This window comes from Bos mutus, chromosome 10 (assembly GCF_027580195.1).
Source record: "Bos mutus isolate GX-2022 chromosome 10, NWIPB_WYAK_1.1, whole genome shotgun sequence".
Classification (NCBI taxonomy): domain Eukaryota; kingdom Metazoa; phylum Chordata; class Mammalia; order Artiodactyla; family Bovidae; genus Bos; species Bos mutus.
In genome coordinates this window covers 31,798,273-31,817,441 of record NC_091626.1, presented here as the reverse complement: position 1 = coordinate 31,817,441, position 19,169 = coordinate 31,798,273, and the positions used below count along the sequence as shown (strand labels likewise).

Here is a 19,169-nt window from a genome sequence, read left to right as displayed (position 1 = left end):
TGTTTAGATGAGTAAGTTCAGAGAACCAATCAGTCACATGGACACACTGCATCGTTACTATTGCAGGTTGTGAGAAGTGGAGAGGTCCCAGGCCGTGTCTTTCCTGCAGAGGGGACCCAGGACCAGCCACAGGGCCCAGGGGAGGGGCTTTACCAGCATCTCTCCGGAGAGCACCTCCAGCAGCTTGATGAGCATCCGCCCGTCCCGCAGGTCCTTGTAGAGGTCGGTGATGCGGCAGGACACGTGCACCAGGTGCGAGTTTGCCCATTTCGTGAAGGTCTTCTTCTGAACAACTTCCCGCTCATCTGGGTGGGGAGAAGAACCTTGGGTGAGGTGCCTGAGACTGGCAGAGTCCATTTGCCATGTGATACGGGGCCAGAGGGTTTTTCACCTTAACCCAGAATTGCCCCATCCCTGGCAGAGGAGGTGGGTATATTTATTCTATCCCATCTATCCTATTCCCCTCTGGGGAGCATTGGTGACCAGAGAGCAGCCTTCTGTTAACTTCCAGCACCATGGAATCAAGGCGCCCCGAACCTAGTCACCTGCTTGCCCGTGCCCATCAGAATGCTCTGTACCCCTGGGTCAGCGAGCTCAGATTTTAACGTCAGGTTCACCTGTCCACTCACCCAACAAATACTCCCTCTGTCTAGAAGGCTTTCTCTCTGCCCCTCTATCTCATCCCATCCCTTTCACCTAACTCCTAGTCGTACTTTAAGAGTTAGCGGAAACAGTGCTTCTCCGGGAAGCTTTTGTGACCCCTAGGTTGGGTCTCACATGGTGTGCCCTGACCCCCTACATCTGCATTGCTCATTTCTCTCTCCTTGTACTTGGATTCGTTGAAAGTCTGTCTTTCCTGCAAGATTGCAGGCTCCTAGAGTCCAGCAAAGTTGTCTGTCTTGTGCATCTCTATATCCCCAAAGCCTGGAGCCTGGCACACAGTAGGTCTCCGGAGCTGTACTGTAGCTGGCTGTGTGGAGGGTTATCCAGCTCCTACGCCAAGTCTCCTGATACATAAAAGCAAAACACACTGCCTGCCCTCAAGGAGCTGCTGGTATGTAGAGGAGAAGGAAGAACATGGAGACAATGAGACCACGTGGAAAATGCGATCCACGTTGGGTGAAGGGTAGTTGGGGCTTGGGCTGGAGGCTGTGCACTAAGTTTTCTTTCTTGCCTCCAGAATGGCAGGCAGGATTTTCCATCTTCAGACCTTGGAAGCTGACACCCTTGGCCTGAATGAGCCTCAGTCCAAACCAGGCTGCTGGCCCAGGCTTTGCCAGTTCAGGTGGGCTACCTCTTAGTACTTCCGTTAAAATAGCTACTGTAAAATAAATGCTGGTATCTGTTTGGTTAGGGCTGGGAAGCTTGATTGAGATGCTGGAGAGAAGACAGGGACTGGGACTTCAAAAAGAATGGAGGACAGGGTAAAAGAGAGAGAGAAGAGGAGCAGAAAAGATAGAAACAAGGAGAGCAGTTCAGTGAACAGCCTGTGGCAAACTGCTTCTGGGCATTGTGGCTGAGGGTTCCAGGTGGGAGCTGACCTGGCAGTATGGCTGGGCCATGGAGGGTCCCTGGGGAGAGTGTGCTCAGATTGGTTACAGTCAGGGCAGACTCCGAGCAGTCCAGCCAGGAGGGAATGTCAGCGCCGTGAAAGCAGGATAAATGTCGGCTCAACTGAGCCCAAACTGTGGAAGGGCTGGCTTCTTCAATTATTAAATATCTGACTTAACAACAAGAGGAGCCCGGCCAGCATGGCCTCGAGGGGATACTCCTGGCGGTTCCCGAGGCTCACAGCATCCAGTTCCTTCCCACTTCGTGGCTATTTTGGTGTTAGCAACTCAGACCCTTTATTCGCTTATTCATTCATTCAGCAATTGCTCACTGTACAGTCATTAGGTGCCAGGCCCTGAGTGGAGGTGGGGCATTCAAGGACAGGAAAGAGTCCCCTCCTCGTTGCAGACAAACTTGATTATAAATATGATGAGTTCTGGAGTCATGTGTAAAGAATTCTCTGGAAGCCATCTAAATAAGACTTCTAAGAAGAGGAAAAATGCTACAACTGACTATACAAATCCACCATAACAAATATAAAATTAAAACGTGGCTTATTCATTCTGGGCCTCTGGGCAAAGTTCCAAGGGGAAAAAAATGCTTATTCTACTGGACCCTTCCCTGATTTCTAGGTTTGCTTCAGCAAAATGTAAGTAAACTTTTGATGATATATTGGAAGGAAAGCAATTGAATTTAAGCTGGAACATGTTTAGATTCAACAGAGCCAGCCTCAGCCCCATGCCACAATGCATTCCCTAGAGATCAGACCGGCTCCGTAAGAAGCTAACCTTTCTAGTCAGTTGTGGAGGGTTTGTCCAAGGGGCTGGAATTTTTGCCCTTTAGGAGGTAACTGTCTCAAAAAGTCAAAGTCCTTTCTTTCCTTCATCTTTTCTTGTCTTTAAAAATCTAAAGAGTTCATTATGTGAGTGCTGAGACCTGTTTACTTGTGCTCAGCAAAGTGTAAGGAAGAGCTTCTAACTGGGACGTGGAATTTGATTCTAGGCTGCCTGCCTGGTACATGGATCAGTACAGATGTAAATCACGCTTAGAGCTCTCCAGTTCTCAACAAATGATGTGTATGAGGCCTCTAAATGCTGGAGCTGCAGGTTTAGAGCTCAGGCAGGTAGGCTCCTGGCTGCCTTTTACATGAAGGCTGGGGTGCAATTGCCTAGGACACCGGGCACCCTGAAACAGTCTGTAGTGTTGAGATGGGGGAAATATTCCAAGAGGCTCACGACTGTTAAGGAGAGGCAGGCCCCGAGGTGGGGATGATTTCCATCAGCTCATAGCCCTGGCCGCTTCTCATCAACATGCTTCACGCTCACTCCCATCAGGTGCTCAGCAAAGCTGTCTGAGTGCAGGAGAGGGAGGGGAGTGGTGCAGAGCAAGCTGGGCTGGGAACCCTCGGGTGCGGACAGACCAGGGAGACAGCCAAGCATTGGGACGGCTGTCCCCAGGGGACCCGGCCCATCCTGCAGGGAACCACTGTGGAAAAGAGGCCTCAGCAAAGCCCTGCCATGGGCTAGGCCTTATTTCCCGGGCCCTAACTCTGCCAGTGTAGGGCAAGGGGCAACTACCAGCACAGCCTGACTTGAAACCACCAGAACCTCAGAAAATACTCGTCTCCACAACCATCAAGCTCAGGGCCTCTCCATTCCTGCCTGTTCCTCTCCCCTCCCTTCCTTGACTCTGGCCATCCTCCTCAGAAAATTCCCCTTCCTCTCTGATCAGCGAGCTAGAATCACTGTCTGGGTATTGTGCCCAGCTGATCTTTTTTTTACATTCCCCTTCAAAGGTTTAGTTTGAGGTCAAATAAACCCAACACAACTCAAGTATTTACCCGCTAATCAGTTCATACATGGAAAGTGCTTAAAATGTACCTGGCACACAGAAAGTCTGTGTAAACGTGAACTATCATTGCTATCACTGATGTTACTACCATCACTGGCTGCAGGGCCCAGACGCTGCAAGAAGCAGGAGATAGCCTCACTCTCCCCAAAGGCCTCTCAGTCTAGTTGAGGAAACAAGGCAAAGACCCACTGATAGTTTTACAGAGATAAAAAAGAGATAAAAGTGGAGAAGGCAATGGCACCCCACTCCAGTACTCTTGCCTGGAAAATCCCATGGATGGAGGAGCCTGGTGGGCTGCAGTCCATGGGGTCGCTAAGAGTCGGACACGACTGAGCGACTTCGCTTTCAATTTTCACTTTCATGCATTGGAGAAGGAAATGGCAACCCACTCCAGTGTTCTTGCCTGGAGAATCCCAGGGATGGGGGAGCCTGGTGGGCTGCCGTCTATGGGGTCGCACAGAGTCGGACACAACTGAAGTGACTTAGCAGCAGCAGCAAGAGATAAAAGACCCTGATGCTGGGAGGGATTGGGGGCAGGAGGAGAAGGGGATGACAGAGAATGAGATGGCTGGATGGCATCACCAACTCGATGCACATGGGTTTGGGTGAACTCCGGGAGTTGGTGATGGACAGGGAGGCCTGGCATGCTGTGGTTCATGGGGTCGCAAAGAGTCGGACATGACTGAGCTGAACTGAACTGAAGAGATAAAGGGCAGTTCATTTTAATGATACAAAAGCCGTCACAAGGTAATATTGGATTATTATCAGATAAGAAGCACACAGAATAAATGGTCAAAGATCAAAGTGGAGAGAAGTCATTTCTAACTGGATCATTTAAGAAGGAGCTTGTGAAGAAAACCATTTTGCACAGGCAGAGGAGGAAGGAGGGGACCCATGACACAGGATACATAAAAGGGTAGTGCTTGTTCAAGAGTTGCTGACTAGCTACAGGTAACAAGAAAATATGTGGAAAACAGGTTTTAAATCAGATGTGGAAAGCCTTGAAGGAAAAGCTAAGAAGTTTAGATTTAATCCTAGACGCTAAAGGACCCACTGAAGTGATGGCAAGATCATTTCCTAAAAAAGGAATTTGGAAAACTCCCAATGATAATAAAATGACAAAACCTTTTAGCTTAAATTTTTTAAGAATTGTGCAAATTCTATATAAATCTAGAAAGTCTCCAAAGGCTCACCAAAGACTTGAACAAATGGAAAAATCACACAAAATTCTTGAATAGGAAAACTCAATATCATAAAGATGTCAATTTATCCTAAATTTATATATTTAATATTATTTTTAAAAATACATAATTTAAGTTTGAGGGGAAACTAGAAAAACAACTAGAAAACTGATTATAAAAATAGCTAAGAAAATTTCAGAAAAGAAGAGTAATAAAGGGTAACCAATCTTCCCAGGTGTTTTTTCTAACAAATGAAACTGTGTGATACTATCATATGGATAGACACATTAATGGAACACAAATAGTCCCAAGTATATATAGGCATTTAACGTCTGATAAAGGTGGCACTTCAAATATGAAGAGGAAAAATGGATTATTGGGTATAGGGTGTTGATGATAAGATCTCTTCAAGAAAATTAGAGATACCAAGGGAACATTTCACGAAAAGATGGGCTCGATAAAGGACAGAAATGGTATGGACCTAATAGAAGCAGAAGATATTAAGAAGAGGTGGCAAAAATACACAGAAGAACTATACAAAAAAGATCTTCATGACCCAGGAAATCACGATGGTGTGATCACTGACCTAGAGCCAGACATCCTGGAATGTGAAGTCAAGTGGGCCTTAGGAAGCTTCACTACAAACAAAGCTAGTGGAGGTGATGGAATTCCAGTTGAGCTATTTCAAATCCTAAAAGACGATGCTGTGAAAGTGCTGCACTTAATATGCCAGCAAATTTGGAAAATTCAGCAGTGGCCACAGGACTGGAAAAGGTCAGTTTTCACTCCAATCCCAAAGAAAGGCAATGCCAAAGAATGCTCAAACTACTGCACAATTGCACTTATCTCACACACTAGTAAAGTAATGCTCAAAATTCTCCAAGCCAGGCTTCAGCAATATGTGAACCGTGAACTTCCTGATGTTCAAGCTGGTTTTAGAAAAGGCATGGGAACCAGAGATCAAATTGCCAACAACTATTGGATAATGGAAAAAGCAAGAGAGTTCCAGAAAAAACATCTATTTCTGCTTTATTGACTATGCCAAAGCCTTTGACTGTGTGGATCACAATCAACTGTGGGAAATTCTGAAAGGGATGGGAATACCAGACAACCTGACCTACATCTGAGAAATGTGTATGCAGGTCAGGAAGCAACAGTTAGAACTGGACATGGAACAACAGACTGGTTCCAAATAGGAAAAGGAATACGTCAAGGCTGTATATTGTTACCCTGCTTATTTAACTTATATGCAGAGTACATCATGAGAAATGCTGGGCTGGAAGAAGTACAAGCTGGAATCAAGATTGCGGGAGAAATATCAATAACCTCAGATATGCAGATGACACCACCCTTATGGCAGAAAGTGAAGAAGAACTAAAGAGCCTCTTGATGAAAGTGAAAGAGGAGAGTGAAAAAGTTAGCTTAAAGCTCAACATTCAGAAAACGAAGATCATGGCATCCGGTCCCATCACTTCATGGCAAATAGATGGGGAACAGTGGAAACAGTGTCAGACTTTATTTTTCTGGGCTCCAAAATCACTGCAGATGGTGACTGCAGCCATGAAATTAAAAGACGCTTACTCCTTGGCATGAAACTTATGACCAACCTAGATAGCATATTCAAAAGCAGAGACATTACTTTGCCAACAAAGGTCCGTCTAGTCAAGGCTATGGTTTTTCCAGTAGTCATGTATGGATGTGAGAGTTGGACTATAAAGAAAGCTGAGTGCAGAAGAATCAATGCTTTTGAACTGTGGTGTTGGAGAAGACTCTTGAGAGTCCCTTGGACTGCAAGGAGATCCAACCAGTCCATCCTAAAGGAGATCAGTCCTGAGTGTTCATTGGAAGGACTGATGTTGAAACTGAAACTCCAATCCTTTGGCCACCTGATGCAAACAGCTGACTCATTTGAAAAGACCCTGATGCTGGGAAAGATTAAAGGCAGGAGGAGAAGGGGATGACAGAGGGTGAGATGGTTGGATGGCATCACCAACTCAATGGATGTGAGTTTGGGTAAACTCCAGGAGTTAGTGATGGACAGGGAGGCCTGGTGTGCTGCGTTCCATGGGTTCGCAAAAAGCCGGACACGACTGAGCAACTGAACTGAACTGAACTGATAAGACTCGGTGGCCATCCAGGAAAAATTAAGTTAAATTCAAATCTCATACTCTAAGACAAATTTCATTTGGGTCAAAAATTGAAATGTAAAAAACAAAACCATAAAAATACCAAAATCAATTATAGTAGAAAATTTTTTTATGTTAGTGTAGGGAAGGGTTTTATAATTCCAACACAAAATCCAAAGTCATAAAATGAAAGACTAAAAGTTCAACTGCATTAAAAAATGTTTGTGTGGGATAAAATACCATAAGCAAAGTCAACCAAATGAGGCAAAGTATTTGCAACTCACATCACAAAGGGCTAACTTACCTTGTAGGTAAAGAAAATCTATAAACTAATGAGAAAAAAGACCAATAATCCAATAGCATAATGAAATAAGAATGTGAACAAAGAGCTAACAGAGAAAAATTATAAAAGTCTCTTAGATGTATAAAAAATTATCCAAGCTATTCATAATAGAAATACAAATTAAAAACATACATACACACACAAACCTAATACACAGTCCTTAATTAGTTCAAACAAACTAATGATAAAAGACATCTTTGAGACAACAGGAAAATTTGAATATTAAGTGGGTATTAGATTGTATAAGGGAATTATTCATTTTATTAGGTGTGCTATGCTAAGTCACTTCAGTCGTGTCCGACTCTGTGCGACCCCATAGATGGCAGCCCAACAGGCTCCCCGTCCCTGGGATTCTCCAGGCAAGAACACTGGAGTGGGTTGCCATTTCCTTCTCCAATGCACGAAAGTGAAAAGTGAAAGGGAAGTCGCTCAGTTGTGTCCGACCCTCAGCGACCCATGGACTACAGCCTTCCAGGCTCCTCCATCCATGGGATTTTCCAGGCAAGAGTACTGGAGTGGGGTGCCATTGCCTTCTCCGTTGTTAGGTGTAGTGACAGTATTATAGCTAAGTGGGAAATGCTCTTGTTATTCAGATATTCATGCTAACCTATTATGATAAAGTAAGAGTAGAATGTCATGATAATTATTCACTTTACTTTAAAAATATTTCAGCCCCAACATGAACAAGCAAATATGGCCAAATATTAACAGTTCTTAAATCTAGGTGATAATTCATTTTACTTTTATCTCTACTTTCTCGCATGTTTGAAAATTTTCATACTAAAAGTACAAAAGTAAAATGAAAGTACATCAAGACACTATGTTTTACTTATCAGATTCACAAAGATCCAAAAGTGTGATAAAATACCATGTTGGCAAGGAAGTGGGGGAGAAAACATTCATATGTTTTTGGAGAGGGTGTAAAAGGCAATTTGGCAAGATGGATCAGAATTATAACTGTACTTACTTTGGGACCCAGTAATTCCATTTCTAGGGATTTATCCTTCAGATAGACATACATTTGCAAAATAACACATATCAGTTTATTCACTGCATTTTTGGAAATAGCAGAAGATTGGAAACACTCTAAATGTCTACCAATAGAGGACTGGTTAAATTAAAATTATGTCTAGATCATGGAATACTATATCTGCAAAAAGAATGAGAAGCCCATTTGTGTACTAATATAAAATGATCTTTAAGATACACTGGGTGGGGAAAAAAGGACAATAAGGGACAATATATGGTGGGGAAAATCTGAGAAAAACAATACACACTATTTGCTAATATATGCAAAAAACATTCCTGGAAAGATACATGAAAAGCTGGTAACACTGGTTATGGGAAAGGAACTGAGCCTGGAGAACTGAGATGGGAAATGTTGTTGTTCAGTTGTGTCTGACTTTTTGTGACCCCATGGACTGCAGCACACCAGGCTTCCCTGTCCTTCACCATCTCCCAGAGTTTGCTCAAATTCACATCCAGTGTGTCAACGATGCCATCCAACCATTTCATCCTCTGTTGCCTTCTCCTCCTGCCTTCAATCTTTCCCAGCATCAAGTTCTTTTCCAATGAGTCTGCTCTTTGCATCCAAAGGATTGGAGTTTCAGCTTCAGCATCAGTCCTTCCAATGAATATTCAGGACTGATCTGCTTTAGGATGGACTGGTTGGATCTCTTTGCAGTCCAAGGGACTCTCAAGAATCTTTTCCAACACCACAATTCAAAAGCATCAGTTTTTTGGCACTCAGCTTTCTTTATAGTCCAACTCTCACATCTATACATGACTACTGGAAAAACCATAGCTTTGACTAGACTGATCTTTGTTGACAGAGTAATGTCTCTGCTTTTTAATATGCTGTCTAGGTTGGTCACAGCTTTTCTTCCAAGGAGTAAGCGTCTTTTCATTTCATGGCTGTAGTCACCATCTGCAGTGATTTTGGAGCCCCCCCCAAAAAAGCATCTGTCACTGTTTCCATTGTTTCCCCATCTATTTGCCATGAAATGATGAGACCAGATGCCATGATCTTAGTTTTGTGAATGTTGAGCTTTAAGCCAAGTTTTTCAATCTCCTCTTTCACTTGCATCAAGAGGCTCTTTAGTCCTTCGCTTTCTGCCATAAGGGTGGTGTCATCTGTGTATCTGAGGTCATTAATATTTTTCCCGGCAATCTTGATTCCAGCTTGTGCTTCATCCAGCTTGGCTTTTCACATGAGGTACTCTGCATAGAAGTTAAATAAGCAGGGTGATAATATACAGCCTTGACATACTCCTTTCCCGATTTGGAACCAGTCTGTTGTTCCATGTCCAGTTCTAACTGTTGCTTTCTGACCTGCAAACAGATTTCTTAGCAGGCAGGTAAGATGGTCCATCTATTTATTCCTGCTATGGCTTCCTATAAAATTCCTTGACTGTTTCTTGTATCTCTCTTACCTCTGTTAGAAATCTGCTCTCAAAAGTAGAAAATAAATAAAAAAATTTTAAATAGAGAATAGCAGCCTAAATATTCAACAGGGCATTATTTAATGATTTTGGCACATTTATATACATGAATAAGGTGGAAGAACTTCCAGTAGCAAGAAAAGATATTATTATATATTTTAAGGGAAAATTCAGATTATAAAACTACCTGTACAATATAAAACTACAATATAATATTGTAGACCTATATACATAGATTCATAGAAAAAGCTAATGATGTGCTATATTATAGCAGGGTGTTAAGACTGTGGGTGACATTTTGTTTTGCTTATCCATGTTTACTAAAATGTCTGCAATGTACATACATAACTTTTATAACAAGAAACAACAGATGTCATAAAGAAAAATGGGACATAGAACTCAAATCCCAAAGAACAAATGACTGATTAAAAGTCAAAATGTATCCTTCTTAAGGAAGTCTGAATTTTCACCAGAGCATGGCTTTAAGCTATGGGTAAAGCTAGGTGGTCAGCAAGGCAAGTGGGAGGAAAGGTACCAAGGGAGGCCTTGGATCAACAGCCTGGCCTGGAAATAAGCATTTACTTCTTTTGCAGGTTTACAAAGGGATTTCTCTCCATGTCATGCCAGGAAGCCAAGAGCTTAGATAAACTGAGAGAGGGATATCTGAACTTGTGACAAACCCCAGTGGTAGAGATACCAACCCATTATAAAGCCTAGCATGGGGCAGACTCTCAGGGACACATCAAAAACGATCCTGCTGGCACAAATTCTACTCCTCCTGTTTAGTCTGGGGAGGAATTGTTCTTTCTGCTAACCAACTTTCATCATACTGGCATTGTGAACAGCTTGGGCACAGTGCTTCTGCCCATAAGGATTTCAAAGCCAACTAGGGTTGATCCTAAGAGAAAACTTAAAGATGCTTACTACATATGCCAATGCATATTTGAATATATACAGATTCCTTTAAATGCAAGAATAAAGCACACAAGACTGACTCTAAAAGTAAGCAAAGTTAAACACTAAGATGCTGGTTAACTAGATCTGGGTACATTAACACAAAGGAAGGCTATAAAGCCATGAAAATGATAATCTGCATATTTACAGGCATAAAAAGATATTCATAATATATATCTCAGTGAAAAACAGTCTAAGATTATAGATGATGTTTATATTTATACATATACATAGTCTATGTGTATGTATAAATACAAAAATGTATCCAAAGACATTACAATATCTATATGGGGTATTCACAAATGTCTATACTTTCTTTTTAATCAGTTTTTCTAATCTTTTCTACACTAAATATATATTCTTATGTAATAAAAATGTTTAAAGATGTAAATCACTCTATTTTTAAAATATAAAAGAGGATTTTTATGTATTTCTTAATAAAATAGGGTTTTTATATATTATAGGAAAAGTTTAAATTTAAAATATTTCATGCGAACAAATGAAGAAATGAAGCCACCAGTCTTCCCTGGTGGCTCAGGCGGTAAAGAATCTGCCTGCAATGTGGGAGACTTGGGTTCGAAATCTGGGTCGGGAAGATCCCCTGGATTAGGGCATGGTAACCCACTCCAGTATTTTTGCCTGGAGAATCCCCATGAACAGAGGAGCCTGGCAGGCTACAGCCCATGGCGTCGCAAAGAATTGGACACGACTGAGCAACTAAGCACAACACAGCATGTGAAGAAGGCTAGTTTTGATCCAGGGCTTGAAGATGATAATACTTCTAGAATGGCAGGGAAGGAAGGAGGGGTCTCTGGTGAAAACTTGCAAACCCATATGTTTGTGTGCATATGTGCATGAAGGTGTATGCATGCATGCTTTGGGGATGAGGGTGAGAAGAGTTTACCGGAGCAAAGAAGTCAAAGGACAGTCTACAGAAACTGAACTTTATCCTCCAGGAAAAGAAGAGCCAGATAAAGTGATACCTCACTAAAAATTTACTGGAGGAGCAAGATTCTAACCACCCTACATAAATGGGATTGGACAAGGGAGAGGCTGGAGCCCAGGAAACTCGCTCAGAGGCAGCAGCAAAAGTCTGTCTGATGTGCCAAGGCCTCATTGACATGTGAACTATGGGAATGAAATGACAGGAGATGATCTGGACAACATCACAGGACAAGGGGCAGCTGGCCCTGGCAGGTGACAGCATTTGGAGGCTATAAGACAGAAGTAAAAATGAGTTCAGGGTTTTGATTAAAGAGGCTCAAGAGGCTGGTGGTGAAAGGAAACATGGGAAGAGATGTCTTAGATGGAGTGCCAAGGAGGAGATAATGCAGACCTGAAGGACATTCAAGTGCTGTTGCCTCAACAGCAGAGGGCTGATCTTAATAGCCTGGGATTCTAGGCTTGTCCTGGCCCTTCCTGCTGTGGGACTTCCCTCGTCTAGAAAGGAGAGGGCAATAGTTACACCTTGCCAACTTCAGAGTGGTTGAAGGGCCAGTGAGATCTGGATAAAAAGCACCTAGAACACGAAGCAGCTGTACAAACACCAAGCACTGCTGTCATGCACGCAGGTGGTGGCTGCATGGAGAGAGGACGCTTGCTGAGAACACGAGGCCGCAGAAGTCAAAGACGGCCCAGGATTCAGCCTCAGCCTAGCTCTTAATGAACAGAGAGAATTTCTGGAGAACCCAATGATTTACTGAAAAGGGTCGATTCCCTTCCCCCAAGCCAGGAGTCAAAGCTCCGAGGTTCAGGGTAAAGACACATGGTCAGCCCTGCCTCAGGGAGCTTCTCCCCAGGTTCTGAGCTGGAAAGTCCTCCTACAACATCTGGTTCAAGCCCCTTATGTTACAGGTGAGAAACCCGAGGCCCAGAGGAGAAGGAAAGTAAGTTGGCCAAGGTCACCACACTGGGGAAAGTGTGATGGCAACAGGAGGACAGAATTATGTGGTGGGGACGGTTGGGGGCCAGAGTGAGGTACTCCACCCGTGGCAAAGGTTATGAGGAAGGAGCCTCGACATACGCAAAGGCGGGATCGAGCCTCAGGAGTCCCCCTGGAAATCCTCGAGCATCTACCCCCGTAACCAGAGCCTGCCTACTTTACTACTTTGTGCTCTCACCTACACCTCTGACTTTACGGGGGGCTGTCCCCCACCACCTCTTTCGGAGAAGGAGTTAACCTAGAGCTCCAGTTAATAAAAACTCTTGGGCGTGACAAGAGTGTTTTAACCTACAACTCCTCTGAAGGTTCTCTAGCCTGCCTGACAGGCTCGTCCGGCCACATGTGATTACTCACAGCCTCCCAACCGTGAGAGGCACGAGATGCTTTAAACCTTCTAAAAACAGGTTCTTTAGAGAAGTTAGAAAACTATAAGTATAGTGGGCTGATTAGAAATTGTATTGGTGAAGGGTTTTTCATTTGTTGAACCAATGTTTGTTGCTAAGTCTCCACATCCCCTGCCCTTACACACATTAATGAATATATAGAAGAAATAAGTATTAACCTTTGATATAAATCACGTTAGACCTTAGGCTAAGTAAATTCTTTCCTTAACTAAAACCCACTATACCCTCACCCTATAGGAATGTAACTTTATTTGGGTGGCGTCTGTTTTAAGAATAATCACCCCTGGAGAAATAAGTGTCCTGGTTGACTGACCGCTGTCACAAGGAGAGGGTCGTAAATTGTCAGCGGGCCCCCCTGGCCAGAAGATGATGTAACACCCCTAAGACCTCTGTATACATTTGTATGAAGCACCTGACTTTGATAAAAGTCAGGGCTGCTGACCCCGCGTGACTTTTGCATAACATCTCAGTGTATAAAAGTAGACCATGGAAAATAAAGAATTGGGATCAGTTTCTCGAAATACTGGTCTCCCCATGTCTCTCTCTCACTCTGGCTGAGTCTCCATCTGGAGCGCAGAACCCACCAAGCTTACTAATTTTGCCTGGGCTTCTAAGATCTGACCGGGGAGGCCTCAGTGTCTCCTCTCCTTCAGGAGAACGGAAGGACACCTGCGGCCTACGTAAGTGGTGCAAGCTTTTTGTCTTGAAGTTTTATTGGTCCCCCGCATAAACCAAGCTACTCAGCCTCTTTTCTCCACTGAATTTTCCTACTGAGCTATCCTTATTCTATTACTCTTTATATCTTTAATTAATATCTAATTGAAGCTACTGTATCCTGACCCTCGCCGACGCCGTCCCCGCTTCGAACTCCCTGGATCAGCCGAGGCTGGACCCTGGCAGGGGACGAACCGCTTTTCTGCTCCTGGTGGCCCCCAAGCTGACTCTTCCTGCCACCTTCTCTTTCCTGGACATTTGTGGAGCCTCTCCGCAACCTGTTCTCCCCATTGAGGTTAGAGTGATCTTTCAAAGCTAAACGTAACCACATCACTTATTTGTGGTGGGTTGGGATGCATGCTAACTTTGTTCATAGCTCAGTTGGTAAAGAATCCACCTGTGATGCAGGAGACCCTGGTTCAGTTTCTGGGTTGGGAAGATCTGCTTGAGAAGGGATAGGCTACCCACTCCAGTATTCTTGGGCTTCCCTTGTGGCTCAGCAGGTAAAGAATACGCCTGCCATGTGGGAGACCTGGGTTAGATCCCTGGGTTGGGATGCATGCTGATGGGTCAGGAGCAGCACCGTCCGTCTGTCAGGCCCTTTCCTGAAGGCCACAGTCTCTGTCCTGAAAGCCTATAGCTCTTCCTGTTGAAAATTCCCACCCTTTGATGCTTCAATTCTGCCGGTCCTTTGCAAGCAATCCCCTCATCAAACATCACCACTATGAGTTACCTGCTGCTTCCTGCCAGGACCCTGAGGATACTCAGGGCCTTTGAAGGCCCCTGGTGACTTGGTTCTTACCCACCCCTCCTATCTCCACTCACTCATCCCACACTCTTACTCAAACAAGCCCCCACTCATTCTTGGACAAATTATAAGCTGTGGGTTATGTTATAAATGCACAATTCCTAGTAAGTCTTCATAGCATTTACCCTAATTTGTCATGACATACATGTCTACATGTACAAAGACACATGTGTGGCTTTTTTTAAAATTTTTAATTGGGAGATAATTGCTTTACAATGTTGTGTTGGTCTCTGTCATACATGGACATGAATCAGCCATAATACATGTGTCCCCTCCCTTCTGAACCTCCCTCCCACCTCCTACTCCCATCCAACCCCTCCAGGCTGTCACAGAGCACTGGGTTGAGCTCCCTGTGCCATACAGAAAATTCCCACTGAGCTATCTATTCTACCTACGGTAATGTGTATGTTTCAAGGCTACTCTCTCATGTGTGACTATTTGATCGATTTCTTTCTCACTAGACTGTAGAATGAGACTCCCTGGTTGATCCAGTTTTCAGAGTCTGAAGGCCAAAGGGTTTGGAGACAAAATGCTGCCAGAGACTCAGCTACCGGCCTCCCTGTCATTCTTTCTCTGTGACAAGATATAAAGGGAAAATGAACAATTGCTTCAGTTGCTCTGAAAATGACACTCTTGGCACCTCTTCAGCCAAGCAGCAGGCAGGGGTCCCCTGTGGGGGTAGAGGGGCGGGGGTGTCGGCTGCTCCCAGGAGCCAGAAGCACAGGCAAGGCCTGGTGTCAGGACCTGCCTTTGGGAACGAAGCTGACAGTCCACAGGAATGGCCTAACGATGGAGGAAGCTATTAACATGGCTCACTCAGACTGCAACCCAAGGGGAGGGAACAGTGTCTCATTATTAACCTCGGTGTATTAATATTTGATAAAGCATCTTCATGATGATAGATAGCAGTCACCCAGAGAAGGGGAAGAGCTGCAGTTCTGCAAAGCATTCTCAGAGAGGAAGAACAGCTTTTATTGAGAGGGCATGATGGGAGAAAGTGTATGTCCTGGGCAGGAGAAAACTGCCCTGACCACATAGCACAGTCAGCACGATGGCCTCTCTCATAGGTTGGGCTGCACAGGTAACCGGCAGGCTTCTCTGTGCAGTGGCTTGTCTCAGGGGAAGGAGGGGGACTCACAATGGCTGACCTCCAAGAGAAAGCTGCTGAGCCAATTATTTTTTTTTTCTTCTGACAGTACATTAAAATGATGGCTGATGATTAAAGATATTTCCGTGAATAGAACATTTTCCCAATGTGTGGTCTCGAAATAGAACTCCATTTCACGTTTTTAAATCAGAGAAGAAAACATCTTAAAAAGCTCTCACTAATGACACCATCTTTGTTCTCACAGGTAGCTTAAGAGAGACACTTGGGCTGTGCACACCTGATGGATGCCTTTTGGCCTCCAGCAGCTGCTTTTGAAATTGTCATCTTACCAGGCTGCCAAGAAGTTGCTGAACCCTCCTGGCACAACCGTGGTGAAACCCTGCTTTCTGAAAGAAATCATTCACCCTCTGGACACAAAGCCCTTCTCAGGCAACTGGGGCACCTGGGCTCAGCATCATCCTGGGGCAGGTGGGGAAAGGGGAAGGTGGGGGGAGGCCAAGCATCACTTTTTGCCACCAAGATCAGGCAGGAATCCACAGCACCGTCTCCGGGGAGTGTCTGGGGTGTCAAGGCCAGCGGGTGGGGAGCAGCACTGCCTGCTGTGTCCGAGGACCACTCCCCTAAGGCTCCGATGGAAAACCTGCTGGCCACAGACCTTAACCTGGGGGCCTGGGTTCAGTGGGTCTGAAAGACGTTCCAGGTTCCCAGCGGAGCAACTGTATGCTTCAGAGCACAGGGACACAGCCTGCAGTGCGCCGTGGCGTTTTCTGAATCATCCCTGACCAACCTCACCATCGGCCTCACCTCATTTCTAGCAAGAAGGCAACAAAGAGAGAACACGGGAAGGAGGCCCGTCTCTAGTTCGAAACATCACCTGCATTCCGATTTAGAGGCAAAAGCAGAGTGGGCTACACAGTTTCGTGAGCTTGGTCTTAAAAGGGAGGCTCTGTGTAGTCTGTCCCTTAGTAAGTGTTCAATGGGCCAAAGAAGGGGAGGAAGGCCACGTTGGTTCTCCCCTCCCCACAGCCTCCTCAGGAGGCCCCAGTCTGCTCTCTGCATCACCGCCGTCCAGATGTCTCTACACCGAGAAGCTGGAAGTTACACAGCAGGCGGCACTTGAGAGGCGGGGAAGCTGAGCAGTGTGCGTGCGCAAGACAGGCAGGGGATGTGGCAAGGATAAGGCACAGGGTTTCTTTTCTCAGGGCACCTTTCTGTTGCTTTCCTCCACTCCTACCCCCCTAGCTGGGTCACATCTGCCCCGAGGCAGAGCCCTCACCCAAATCTCGGGAGTACACAATCGAGTGCAAGGCTGTGTGCAGCAGAGAGGCCTCCTCTGGGATGAGGAGAGGGGGCACAGAGGGCGGGCGTTCGGGCCAGAAATTCCCCACAGCCTGCAGTCCCTCATCCAGACCGGCAAGTGCTTACTCGGTGGCGCCCAGGATGAAGGACAGGAGATGAGGTGAGACACAAAGGGGAAGACACAAAGGCTGGAACCTCTTGGAGGGATGGGAACTAGGGCTCCCAGCTGCCTTCCTTCCTCCAGTCTTTCAAGGCAAGTCCCACAAGTAGGCAGGTACCCGAGGCAGGCATCAAAGCAGAGGATGGCCTCCTGTTCGGGAAGAAGCCTCAGGACTCACCCACCACCGAACCTCAAGAAGCGCTGCCAGCTTTAGAGGCCAACACTGACAGCAGCATTTGCCCGGGGACCTACCAGGCTTCCAATCCTCCCCTTGCATTGCCAAGGTCAAATCCATCCCTATCCAGCAGCCTCCTGCAGCATCTTCTTACCCACCTCCCCCTTTGCTTTAGTCAGGCTGATCCAGTTTCAAATGCAGAGTAATTCATTCTGGAGAGAAGTCAGGTATCTGTATACCAAGGTGGAGGTTTCCAGGCAGAATAACCAGATGGCTTGTTTATTTTGATTCCAGGAGAAGAGCTGGGAATGATTTGAAAGGCAGGAGAGAGACTGTCTCCTCTGGAGCTCAGAGGAAGATGACTTAGGAGGCAGAATAGACAGAGTCCACTTAACCAAATGCAAGTCTTCTAACCATGGGTCACTAAGTAGAGAGGGATCAGGAGGCACTGCCACACTAAGAAGGGCATCTAACAAGGTCCCGTCATTGTTGGTTTCTCGGGTCTTCCCATCACCCATCTAATCACCCAGCTAATGGCAGAGACACACCTGGGATCCAGACTGGATGCCTAGGAAGAAGGTGCTGCACAGCAGGGGGCTTCATCCCCACGGCCCCTGGGTCCCTGGAGACGAAGCCAAGAGCTCCAGGCACAAGCATTAGCCTAATTTTACTGGTTCCTGGCTCCTTTTCAGACCCAACCCTTCTAAGACAAAGCAGGGTGGTGGTTAGGAGGGAAGAAAATGGCCCCGGAATGGCCAAGGTAACTGGGACATTGTCTGGACTGATGATCACATATATTTGAAGTTGGGAGAAGACAAGGGACAGAAAGATACTATTACTATTCCTGGGAGTTCCCTGGCAGCCTGGTGGTTAGGACTCTGCACTTTCACTGTCGAGGGCCTGGGTTCAGTCCTCGGTCGGGAAACTAAGATCCCACAAGCCGCTGGGCTGGAAAAAAAATACTGTTCCCAAATAGATTTCCTGTAAATACTAACATTCATCAAAGGATTTAATTAATACAAAACTTTCATAAACCTTATCTTACTTGACCTTCACAACAACCTTGGCAAAACACTACGGTCTTCATTTTGTAAAACAGGAGACTGACTGAACTGTCCTGCAAGGTGGTAGCCTTAACGGTGGAACCAGAACCTGAATCTGGGTCTTGTGACATTTTCCTCCTCACTCCAGGACCTTCAATCTCAGGTGGAAAAGGCCAGGCCAACCTCTCCAGTCCTGCCACATGTACCTATGAAGCAGATCACCACCATCTTAAAAGAAAAACAGGGCTGCATGCCTTCCTTGCAGTAATATACCTAGGAGTGGGGGAGTGGCCGTGGAGAGTGCAGAAATGGTGCAGACCAAAGGTAGCTTCAGCTTCCTCAGCCTCTTTGGAGAGGCTGACAGCTGCCTAGACTGCCAGGGGAGCCCCAAAGATGGCACTGAAGAGAAAAACATTAAGAAGTTAAAACTAGTGGGGATCTGGGTGTGGGAGGCTATTGCTCCCTGCTTCTGCTCTGCCCACCCACCAGAATGGTCAATTTGGCCACTCTAACTTGGACCTTCTCAAAGCTTTAGCTTCTCCCACAGATCACTCAGAGTGGACACTCAGAAGAGGAAAGTCAGTTAACTGGTTAGGGTTTTATTTATTAAAAAAAAAAACCTGAATAGACCCCAAACTTGCGTGTTTACTTGTTAGCCAGATGTTCTAAATGGCTAAGATCCAGGCATGTAACTCTATACTCTGTGGTTCTGCTCCTCCTGGGGGGCTTTCAGATGCTATGATAGAGATACACACTTGTAGTGAGGAATACACAGGCTGAAGGACGCTCTTTCCCGATCAACCGGCTCAACTTACTTCCACCAGTTTCCCAGGCTGCGCATCAATCAGACCAGGCTGCCATACATATCAGCCAACTCTAAGACCATTGTCCTGTGAGCCACACACACACCCTTCAGTCCCCAGCCCAAGGACCACCTCTTCCACAAACAAGTCCTTGATTCTCCCTGTGTCTTCTGCTTTGTTCTCTCATTGCTATTTAATTATGTGTCTTTCCCATAGTTCTTCTCTAATTCTATTCTTGCTAATTAATTATGAACATCATTTATTTC

The 19,169-nt window shown here is 45.4% G+C and overlaps 1 protein-coding gene across 2 annotated transcripts in view; it reads right to left on the bottom strand.

Annotated features, from left to right (window-relative positions):
* The window catches only part of SPTB (spectrin beta, erythrocytic), a 132,174-nt gene that overhangs the window by 53,904 nt on the left and 59,101 nt on the right, over window positions 1–19,169 (bottom strand). For both annotated transcript variants that reach the window (XM_070377716.1, XM_070377717.1), the window contains exon 3: window positions 154–305. In XM_070377716.1, coding sequence (XP_070233817.1) covers window positions 154–305 — 152 coding nt within the window. The remainder of the gene's footprint in view (window positions 1–153; window positions 306–19,169) is intronic.